The following is an 11,430-nucleotide window of genomic DNA, read 5'->3' on the forward strand; positions in this document are numbered from 1 at the left end:
GCAATGAATGGGAGAAAATGCTCAGAGGAAGTAAAATGGTAACTACCTAAGGCAGTTGCCTTATTTGCTGGCAGTTTCGAATGACTCGCTTAGCGCATGGACTCGCTAAGCGAGTCAACATTACGTTTGAGTTTTAAAGCTCATGCGCATAGTGGATCTGCTCGCTAAGCCCAATACAAAATTATGAAATTCTAGAGAAGTTTTTGGGCTTAGCGCGAAGGTATATGCTGGGCGAGTTCTGCAGCTTTGATTGGTCTTGCAACTCTCGCTTAGCGGGCCAAGGCCGCACTTAGCGAATAAAATGCTCCTTGAATGCAGTAGTGGCCCACGCTTAGCGTGTCTGTCTCGCTTAGCGCTATTCCAAACAGAGATGGAATTGGGCTTAGCAAGAGCACTCGCATAGCCCAATTCTCGAAATTAATCAGACAGAGAAGAATAACGCTTAGCGCGTTAGTGCGCTTAGCGAGACCAGACTTGTGAACTTAGCGAGATGACTCGCTTAGACCAATTCCAAAAATTAAATGGATAGAGTTTATTGGGCTTAGCACACAGGTCACACACTTAGCGCAACCAAACAACCAATGATCAGGGGTCAATGCGCTTAGCACGAACAACAGCTCGCTTAGCGCGTGAAGAAGATGGCGCTTAGCGTGAGGAGTACGCTTAGCGAGTGGACAACAAAAATTTTTCAAGTTATTTTTCCATCCACAACTTCACAAAAGCTTTTTAACCCCTTTTCCAATACTAAACATGTTGAATTCAAACAATCACAAGCAATCAAACTTAACTAAATGCAAGAAAAATAGAATGAAAAAGGGTTGGGTTGCCTCCCAGTAAGCTCTCTTTTAACGTCATTAGCTTGACGCAAAAGTCTTTGTCAACCCGGATCAATCTTGGTTCTCTCCTTCAAAACCTTCTCTTCGCTCTCCTTGACCTCTAGACAAACATTCTGGTCCAGCAATGTCCTTTCTTCATCAAATATCTCAAAGCTAATCTTTTGTTCTTCAATACCCATTTCTAGCTTCTTCTTTCCCATGTCTACTACACAGCTTGCAGTAGCCATAAATGGACATCCCAAAATTAAGGGAATATATGTATCTTCCTCTATGTCCATTACCACAAAGTCAGCAGGAAAGATAAGGTGTTTGACTCGAACCAAAACATCTTTTATCACTCCATAGGGTCTGGTGACGGAGCGATCTGCTAACTGTAAAGTCATCCTAGTCGGCATTATCACCAACTCTCCAAGCCTCCGGCACATTGAAGGTGGCATCAAATTAATAAGAGCCTTGCTAACAGAAACATCACCAATTGCACACGGAATAGTCACACTCCCAGGATCTTTGTGCTTAGGTGGAAGAATCCTCTGAATTACAACACTGCAGTTTCCTTCCACAATGATGTTTTCACTGTGAATGTACTTATTCTTCCATGTGAGCATATCTTTTAAAAACTTAGAGTACAACGACATTTGTTAAAGAGCTTCTCCAAAGGGCATAGTAATCTCCAATTTCTTGAAGATATCAAGGAAACAAGCCAGATGTTGTTCCTTGTCTTTCTTTGTTGGTACCAATGGATATGACACATCCTCCCTTTTGCTTGAACTTGCCTCCTTTCTCTTTTCTCTAGCTAGCTCACTCTTGGTCTTTTTCTTCTCTTCTTTTCTCCCATTCTCTTTTTCTTTTTCATTTTTTTCATTTTGTTTTTCTTTCTCTCTTTCTTTTTCTTTTTCTTTCTTTTCCTTCTCACTTATTTCTTTTTCACTCACAATTATTGGTATCTCCTTCTACTGATCATCTTCTGCTTCCACTTCTTCCTCAGTCTCACTCAAAGGTTCCACCACTAGATCAATTTTTGGTTCAGTTACCAGCTGTTGTTTTTCTTCACCTATCCTCTTCTCACCTTCATTCATGCTCACCATTTTGCTTCTAGTCATAACAGCCTTGCACTCCTCCTTAGGATTCTTCTCTCTGTTGGCTCCAAAGTTGCTTAACGGTCGGTCTGCCAGTTGTTTTGCCAATTATCCCACATGGACTTCTAGATTCTTGATGGCTGACTCTGTGCTCTTTTGATTGGATATAGATACTTGCATGAACTGAGCAAGAGTCTCTTCTATGGAAATGCAATTCACTTCATGTGCTGTATCTTCTATGGAAATGCAGCAGCCAGAATCATGTGCTCCACCACATATAACACAACTTGCAACCTGCAAAATAGAAGAGGGTGAAGGTTGTCCAGAATGTAATTGGGTTGGCAACTTACTTAGTGTTTCAGTTAAAGCTTCAAGTTGCTTGGATAGCAACTTGTTTTGGGCCAACAAAGCATCCTGTGATGAAAGCTCCAATAGGCTTCTTTTGGTTGGGATGTGTGCTCTATCACGCAAGATTGCGTGGTCACTAGCAACCATATTCTCAATCAATTCCATGGCTTCTTTAGGGGTCTTCAATTTTATTTTTCCCCCTATAGAAGCATCTAAAAGCTGCTTGGATTATGGCCTTAACCCATCAATGAAAATATTAAGCTGGATTGGTTCTGAAAATCCTTGAGTAGGCATCTTTCTTAGTAACCCATGAAATCTTTCCAAAGCCTCACTCAAGGACTCGTCTGGAAATTGATGAAAGGATGAGATGGCAGCTTTTCCTTCAGCAGTCTTGGACTCTGGGAAGTATTTCTTCAAGAATTTTTCAACCACTTCATCCCAAGTCTTAAGACTATTACCTTTAAATGAATGGAGCCATCTTTTTGCCACTCTAGACAAAGAAAATGAAAACAAGCTCAATCTAACAGCATCCTCAGGCATGCCATCTAGTCTGACAGTGTTGCAAATCTCAATATAAGTGGCTAGATGTGCATACGGGTTTTCATTTGGCAGACCGTGAAACAAATTGTTATGAATCAACTGAATTAATGAATATGGATAGGTTATAGTCTGTGCTTGAACCTCCAGCCGCACAATGCTAGTAAAGAACTGCGGCACAGATGTACTTGAGTAATCTTCCAGGGTCACTCGTCGAGGTTGCTCTTCAGCCATGACTTTGGCTTCAAATTCTGCTATTTGAGATTCCCTGGATGTAGGTGAATTAGAGGATGATGACTCAGAAAAGTGAGCCTCTTCAAGGATTGATGCTACTGTTCTATCGTGCAAAAGCTTTCTTTTTCTCTCTACGTTGTTTCTTCTGAAGGTTGCTTCAATTTCTAAATCCAATGGAACCAATTCACCTGCAGAAGATCTATGCATGCAAACACTAATAGGAACAATAGTTAACCAATTCAAGAAGAAAATAAATTCAGAACTAAACAAATATTAACAAAAGAAAATTAATAAATCAAAGAATAATGAATTAATGCCTTCAAACTGAACTAAACTTTCCAAATGGAAAAAGCTCCCTGGCAACGACACCAAAATACTTGATTTGCTCTCTGGGATACTACTTGTTTGTGTGGATGCGAAATCTACCGGCAAGTGCACTGGGTCGTCAAGTAAATAATTAAAATGGTGTGAACCGAGTATCGAACTCAGGGAACTTGTTCATTTGGTAAAGTTTTGTCCAATAAGCAGGCATTTGCAAATAAAAATCATGATTGTGAATGAAAGTAAAAGTATGTTCTATTCTAATTACAAAGCAATAAACGTGAGCAAGTGTAGAAGCAAAGCTTCATGGTGAATCAAAGGTGATTCAAAGGTGTTTTGATGATAACAATGATGATAACAAAAAATGATGACAAAGGTGATGACAAAAAGCTCAAAGATTAATCAAAGAACAACTCAAGTGAATAAAAGATCAATCAAAGAACAACTCAAGTAAATCAAGAAGAATTCAAGACTCAAGAAGAAAGTTTAGAGTCAAGAATCAAGATTCAAGGTTCAAGATCTCAAGAATCAAGATCAAGATTCAAGACTCAAGATTCAAGAATCAAGAGAAGGCTCAATCAAGATAAGTATGAAAAGTTTTTCTCAAAAATTGAATAGCACATGATTTTTCTCAAAACATTTTTACCAAAGAGTTTTTACTCTCTGGTAATCGATTACCAGATTGTTGTAATCGATTATCAGTAGAAAAATTGTTTTGAAAAAGTTTTCAAATTGAATTTACAACGTTCCAATTGATTTCAAAAAGCTGTAATCGATTCCCAGTGCCTTTGAACGTTGAAATTCAAATTCAAATGTGAAGAGTCACATCCTTTCACATAAAAGCTTTGTGTAATCGATTGCACTAATTTGGTAATCGATTACCAGTGACTGTTTCTGAATAAAACAAAAGGTGTAACTCTTCAAAAGGTTTTTGACTTTTTCAAATTGGTTTTAAGTTTTTCTAAAAGTTATAACTCTTCTAAATGGTCTTCTTGACCAGACATGAAGAGTCTATAAAAGCAAGGCTTTGTTTTGCAAATTCAATCAATTCATTCATTCAATCTTGAATACTTTTCCAATCAATCTCTTACAATCCTTTACAAGCCTTGAATCTCTTTGAACTTCTTCTTCTTCTTTGTACCAAAAGCTTTTTAAAGTTTTCTGGTTTTCTAAACCTTGAAAACTTGTGCTATTCATCTTTTCATTCTCTTCTCCCTTTGCCAAAAATAATTCGCTAAGGACTAACCACCTAAATTCTTTTTGTGTCTCTCTTCTCCCTTTTCCAAAAGAACAAAGGACTAACCGCCTGAATTCTTTTGTGTCTCCCTTCTCCCTTGTCAAAGAATTCAAAACGACACAGTCTGAGAATTCTTTTGATTCTTCCCTTTCCCTAATACAAAAGTGTTCAAAGGACTAACCGCCTGAGAATTCGTTTGTATCCCCATTCACAAAGTATCAAAGGTTTAACAGCATGAGATCTTTGTCTTAACACATTGGAGGGTGCATCCTTTGTGGTACAAGTAGAGGGTACATCTACTTGGGTTTGACTGAGAACAAGAGAGGGTACATCTCTTGTGGATCAGTTCTAGTGGAGGGTACATCCACTAGGTTCAAAGAGAACAAGAGAGGGTACATCCCTTGTGGATCTTTGCTTGTAAAAGGATTTTTACAAGGTTGAAAGAAATCTCAAGGACCGCAGGTCGCTTGGGGACTGGATGTAGGCACAGGTTGTTTCCAAACCAGTATAAAAACTCTTGTGTGTTTGTCTCTTTCTTCCCTACTCTTTTACTTTCCGCTGTGCATTTAATTTCCGCTTTTACTTTCTTTTAAGTTTCTCTTCTACTCCTCATTCTCTTAACAATTTAGTAAAAGCCTTAGAAGTGTAATTTTTTAATTAGTAAAGGTTTAGGAATAATTAATTCAACCCCCCCTTCTTAATTATTCTGAGGCCACTCGATCCAACAGCAAGTAAGTGTGAAAACAAATATCTAAAGGCGTTGGGTCCTCTTACTAAGAAAATTGATGCAATTAAGGATGTTTCTCTAATTAAAAGATGTTTACATCAATTACTCATAAACAATGAACACATAAAACAACCTTAATTAGATAGGGAAAGAGTTTACATAGAATCCCCAACTGAGGGTTTAGCCTTCCATAGCAAGGAAGCTCCTTTTACAATGAAGAAGAAGAATTAAGAGAAATTGCTTGCTTACAAAGGAGCGGGGATGTCTCCTCCACCTCTAGGAATCTCACAATCACTCAAAAACTCACAAATCTTCCTAAAAGATCAAACCTTGGCTTCTTTGCTTTGTTCTTTGCCTCTCGGTATTTTGTAGAAGCAAATGACTTTGATGTTTTGATGATGATCATGATGATTTGATGCAAATGATGCAAATGCGCTTTTCAAGTTTAAATTCAAGACAATGATTCAAGAATACAAGACACAACATTAAGATGATCACTAGTATTTTAGGAAGGGAATTCCTAATTGACATAGCAAAAGGTTTGGCCAAGTAATTTAAGTTAAAAAGTGTTTTTCAAGAGATTTACTCTCTGGTAATCGATTACCAGAGGATGTAATCGATTACTAGTGGCCAAAAATGGTTTACAACAACTATTAAAAATTTGAATTCAAATTTTAGACTGTAATCGATTACCAGCGGTTAATAAACGTTTTTAATTCAAATTTTAAAACTTGTAATCGATTACACAAAACCTGTAATCGATTACCAAAGGAGATTTTCAGAAAATTATTTCTAAGAGTCACATCTTTTCAAATAGTTTTTACATGACCACCAAAGGTCTATATATATGTGACTTGAAACACGAATTTGCTCAGAGTTTTTAACAACAACAAGTCTTATTCTCTCAAAGAGAAAAAACATTTTATCCTCTTAAGAATTCCTTGGCCAATACATTTGCAATTCAATAAGGAATTAATTGAGTGCTCAGATTGTACAATCTATCTCTTTCAAGAGAGATTCATTCTTCTCTTCTTTCTAAATTCTCAAAGGGGATTGAAAGACCGAGGATCTCTTGTTGTAAAGGATTCCTGAACTCAAGGGAAGGGTAGTCCCTGTGTGGTTCAGATTTTGTAAAAGGAGTTTTACAAAGAGAGTGGAAAATCTCAAGTGGGTTGCTTGAGGACTGGACGTAGGCACGGGAAGTGGCCGAACCAGTATAAATCAAGTTTGCATTTCTCTCTTCCCTTAAACTTCTTTTATTTATTGCTATTTATCTTTGGCTTGAAAGAAGTTTATTTTGAATTGTCTTTTGAGTAATTCATGTTAAGGGTGCATTGTTAATCCAAAAAGAATTGGGCTTTACGGGATGTGTTTTGGTGAAGAATTGAGGAAGATATGGGAATTTGAAGATTGGGGATGAAGGAGGCTCGAGAACGAGGGTAAGGCTGCGCAGCGTGACTGGTTTTGTGGGTATTTATAGAGGAGGACAAAGTGTAATCGATTACAAGGTATGGTAATCAATTACAGGAGTAGTAAGCCTTCTGGTAATCGATTACAGGGTGTTGTAATCGATTACATGCTTCCTGTTCTTGTGTAATCGATTACACTGAATGGTAATCGATTACCAGAGCATAAACTAGGCTAGTTTCTAAAAAAATTTACCTATGTCTATGCTAAATACATCTAATACTATCAATCATCACTACTAATGCATTTAATTCAATCATTCAAGCATCAAACACACAATAATTCATAAAGTCTATCATAATAACAAGAATTTAAACAAAATCAAGAAAAGTAACATACTTAACACAAACAATCAATAATAAAAATAAATTGATCAATCAATCCTCATTTATCTAAATCACTAACATCTAAGAGGCCTAATTCCCTTCTAATAGAGAATAATGTTTCTTTGGGGAAAGGTTTTGTGAAGATAGCAGCAAGTTGATTCTTAGTATCAACAAACTCTAACACACAATCTCCCTTTAGAACATGATCTCTTAGAAAATGATGCCTAAATTCTATATGTTTAGTTCTAGAGTGTTGAATTGGATTTTTGGAAAGATTAGTTTCACTTGTATTATCACATCTAATAGGTATATGGTCAAGAAGGATTCCATAGTCAGAAAGTTGTTGCTTCATCCATAAGATTTGTGCACAACAACTGCCGGCAGAAATATATTCCGCTTCTGCAGTGGATAAAGCAACACTATTTTGTTTCTTACCATGCCAAGAAACTAGAACAGATCCAATGAACTGACAAGTTCCACTTGTGCTCTTTCTATCTGTTTTAGAAATGATAAAGTCTGAATCAGAATATCCAATTAAGGTGCATGTGGAATTTCTAGGATACCATAAACCTATGTTCATAGTGCCTACTAAATATCTTATGATTCTTTTAACAGCACTAAGATGTGATTGTTTAGGATTTGATTGAAATCTAGCACACATACACACACTAAACATTATATCAGGTATGCTAGCAGATAAATAAAGAAGTGATCCGATCATACCTCGATATTGCTTAACATCTATTGACTGACTGATTTCATCTTTATCTAGATAGCATGCAGAGCTCATTGGTGTAGCCATGTGCTTAGCATTTTCCATGTCAAATTTGTGGATTAACTCTTTGCAATACTTGGATTGATTGACAAAGATACCATCCTTGGTTTGTTTAATTTGCAATCCAAGAAAGAAATTAAGTTCTCCCATCATTGACATTTCAAACTCACTTTGCATGTCATGGGAGAATTCCTTGCACAGTAATTCATTAGTGGATCCAAAAATAATATCATCAACATAAATTTGAACTAATAAAATATCATGTGATTTTCTCTTTATAAAAAAAGTAGTGTCCACTTTTCCTCTAGAGAAGTCCTTTTCTAAAAGGAACTTACTTAGACGCTCGTACCAAGCCCTAGGGGCTTGTTTCAAGCCATATAAAGCCTTTTTCAATTTATAGACATGATTTGGCTTATCCAATATTTCGAAACCTGGTGGTTGTTCAACATATACTTCTTCTTAAATTAAGCCATTTAGCAAAGCACTTTTAACATCCATTTGATAAAGCTTAAAATTCATTATAGATGCATATGCTAAGAGCATTATAATGGCTTCTAATCTAGCAACTGGAGCATATGTTTCTTCATAATCTATACCTTCTTCTTGATTATATCCTTTTGCAACTAATCTAGCCTTATTTCTAATGATTATTCCATGTTCATCTAACTTATTTCTAAATACCCATTTTGTTCCTATGATGGGATAGTTTTTAGGTTTCTCAACAAGTTCCCACACATTGTTTCTTTCAAATTGATTCAGTTCTTCTTGCATAGCAATTATCCAATTATCATCTATTATGGCTTCTTTTATATTTTTAGGTTCCATCATTGATACAAAAGCCATATTATTGCATAATTCTTTAAGAGAATGTCTAGTTGTTACCCCTTTTGAGATATCACCAATAATGCTATCGAGGGGATGATCTTTTGAGGCTTTCCATTCTTTTGGAACTTCATCATTTGATTTTGCTTCTTCTTGAGGATCTTCATTGCTTCCTTTCCCTTTTCCTTTAGAATCTTGTCCATGAATATGAATTTGTTCTAAAGATTCTGCAATATCATCTAGTATATTCTTTCTTGATAGAATAGCATTAGATTCATCAAAAGAAACATGAATGGATTCTTCAATACTCATAGTTCTTTTGTTATATATTCTATATGCTTTACTTTGCAATGAATATCCAAGAAAGATGCCTTCATCAGATTTTGCATCAAATTTTCCTAGATTATCTTTACCGTTATTAAGCACAAAAAATTTGCAACCAAAAACATGAAGATGTGTGACGCAACCTACCCTTCGGCGGGAGGGCGACACGTAACTCGTGGGTGCGTGTTCCATGAAAGGAATACGCGCGGAGTCGCCACCAACGTTTATTTTGAGGAAAACGTAAAAAAAACCGGAAAAGACATGATCTACGAATTCTAAGTGAAAGGTTCGGGAGTTGTATTTACGCACGTGGAAAGTATTAGCACCCTATGCGTCCGTCACAAGAGACGGCAACCTTTAATCAAATGTGCAAATATGACTTCAATTTATATTCTTTTCCCTTTTTACGTTCTTATGTATTTTTTATGCCTTTTAATGTTTTTATCTTTTTGTGGTCGACAAGGGCGTTTCCCTTTGCTCCTACGTATTCCTCAATTGTGATGAGAAAATCAGACCTACGTAGTTCTTTTGTGAACAAAGCGTTTTGGTTAAGTTATTTTTATCCTTTTTTGCAAGATATGTTTTTATTGAATGAAAGGTCATTTAAGGCGTTGGACCATTAGACAATCTTTCGATTCTCTTGAAAAGTGAGAAAAACATTAAGGCATTGGACCATTAATGATTTCTTTATTTTTGAAAGTGGTAACAAAGTTACATATTGATTTTAGGCTTTTTTAGAAATCTACACTTAACCAATAAAAGCGGAAAAGGCCATTTCAAGGCGTTGGACCTTTGAAAATGGCTTTTTTAGGCGATGACAAAAGTTTGGTTTATGAATTGATTTTAGCCTTAGTTTCACTTTGGTTATTAGTCGATTCGATTAAGAAAGAGAAATCCCAAAGAAAAACGTCCGATTGATTTTTTTTGATTTATTTTACTAAAAGATATTTTTGATTATTATATTATTATTTTACCTCTTTTTGGTTTCCAACGTGGTTACAGCATGACTGAACGGTCGAATTTCATTTTAACAGAAATTAATGGAAGTTACAATTCAAATGATCGGTGGAAATTTATTTTATTTTTTGATTAGACGAGAAAATGACTTAAGTAAATGACTAAAGCACGTCAAAAGGAGGTACGGAAAGTAAATGAAATGAAAATAAAAGCACGTGAAAACAAATGAGGACCACTAAGGGTACATAGAATGAATTGAAAAGTTCAATTTCGGGAACTTACCGGTTGAAGACCGAAGAACGACGAAGAACGAATGAAGAATGTCGAAGAACGGTTGAAAATCTTCACGAAATCACCCACGGAAAAGTTATGGAAACGTTACGGAAGCGCCTCGGTTTCGATTTTCTTCACGAAAAAATTTTTTCTCACTAATTTTAAGTGAATCTCATATACCAGGAGCGTTGAACATTTTTGTTCTTCCCTCCTTCCCCTATTTATAGGAAAAGGAATGAGATGCTTGCCACCCAGCTCGCCCAGGCGAGCTAGGTTTCTTTCTCCAGAAGCAACCGCCTTCTGGAGGAACATCCTGGAAGGCCCAAGTGGGCCTGGTTGCTATTTGAACCCCCAGTTTTACTAAATACACCCCCTGCCTTTTTTGGTGATTCTTTTTCTGTAAAGTTACGGAAACTTGCGAATTTCGTAACAATACTTGTTTTCTTTCCGTAGTGTTGCGGCACCTTACGGATTATGTAGTCATCCCTTTTTTGCCTTCCGGAACGTTACGAAACTTTACGGATTGCGCACTAACACTTCTTTTTAATTTCCGACATGTCACGGAACTTCACGGATTGTGCTACAACGCTTTTCTTTTGGCTTCCGGCATGTCTCAGAACTTCACAAAATGCCTAACGATGGGTGCCAAATACCTCGAAGTGGTCAAACAAGGGTCGCATCCCAACAACGGATGGTCCCCGAATGAAATTAGGGTATGACAGTTGCCCCTCTTTACTTGTCTTTTATTGGAGATAAAAGGGAAGTAAAGATAAGACACTAATTTCGTTCGAGCGAAACACCATTCGGCCAGTGAACCTCCCTGCCAGCAGAACCTGCAAAAATTTGAAAATGATCAGTACCGATACATCATCCTGATACTGTCGAATTTGTTCCTCTTGGTTGATACAAGATGCAGAATGACCATAATTTGTCTTTGCGTTTTGTTGGACACGATCGAGCCAGGGCGGCGAGACACAGAATGACCATAATTTGTCTCTGCGTGCCACCGGACACGATCGCTTCTGGATGGCGGAAAGGTGTGCGGAATGGCCATAATTTTTCTCCGCCCACCTCTCAACTTGTTGTTCTTGAATGACAAAGGGCGCATAATTTGTATCTACGCGTTTACCACCCAAGTTGGTGTTTCTGAATAACAAAGGGTGCAGAATT

General features: G+C 36.9%; 1 protein-coding gene across 1 annotated transcript; it reads right to left on the reverse strand.

Moving 5' to 3' along the window:
• Positions 1 to 877: 877 nt before the first annotated feature.
• LOC102664336 (uncharacterized) lies at positions 878 to 1,471 on the reverse strand. The gene has a single exon (XM_006588122.1). The coding sequence runs from the start codon at positions 1,469 to 1,471 to the stop codon at positions 878 to 880; it is 594 nt and encodes a 197-aa protein (XP_006588185.1).
• Between the last annotated feature and the right edge of the window lie 9,959 nt (positions 1,472 to 11,430).

Source organism: Glycine max, chromosome 9 (genome assembly GCF_000004515.6).
Source record: "Glycine max cultivar Williams 82 chromosome 9, Glycine_max_v4.0, whole genome shotgun sequence".
Taxonomy (NCBI): Eukaryota; Viridiplantae; Streptophyta; class Magnoliopsida; order Fabales; family Fabaceae; genus Glycine; species Glycine max.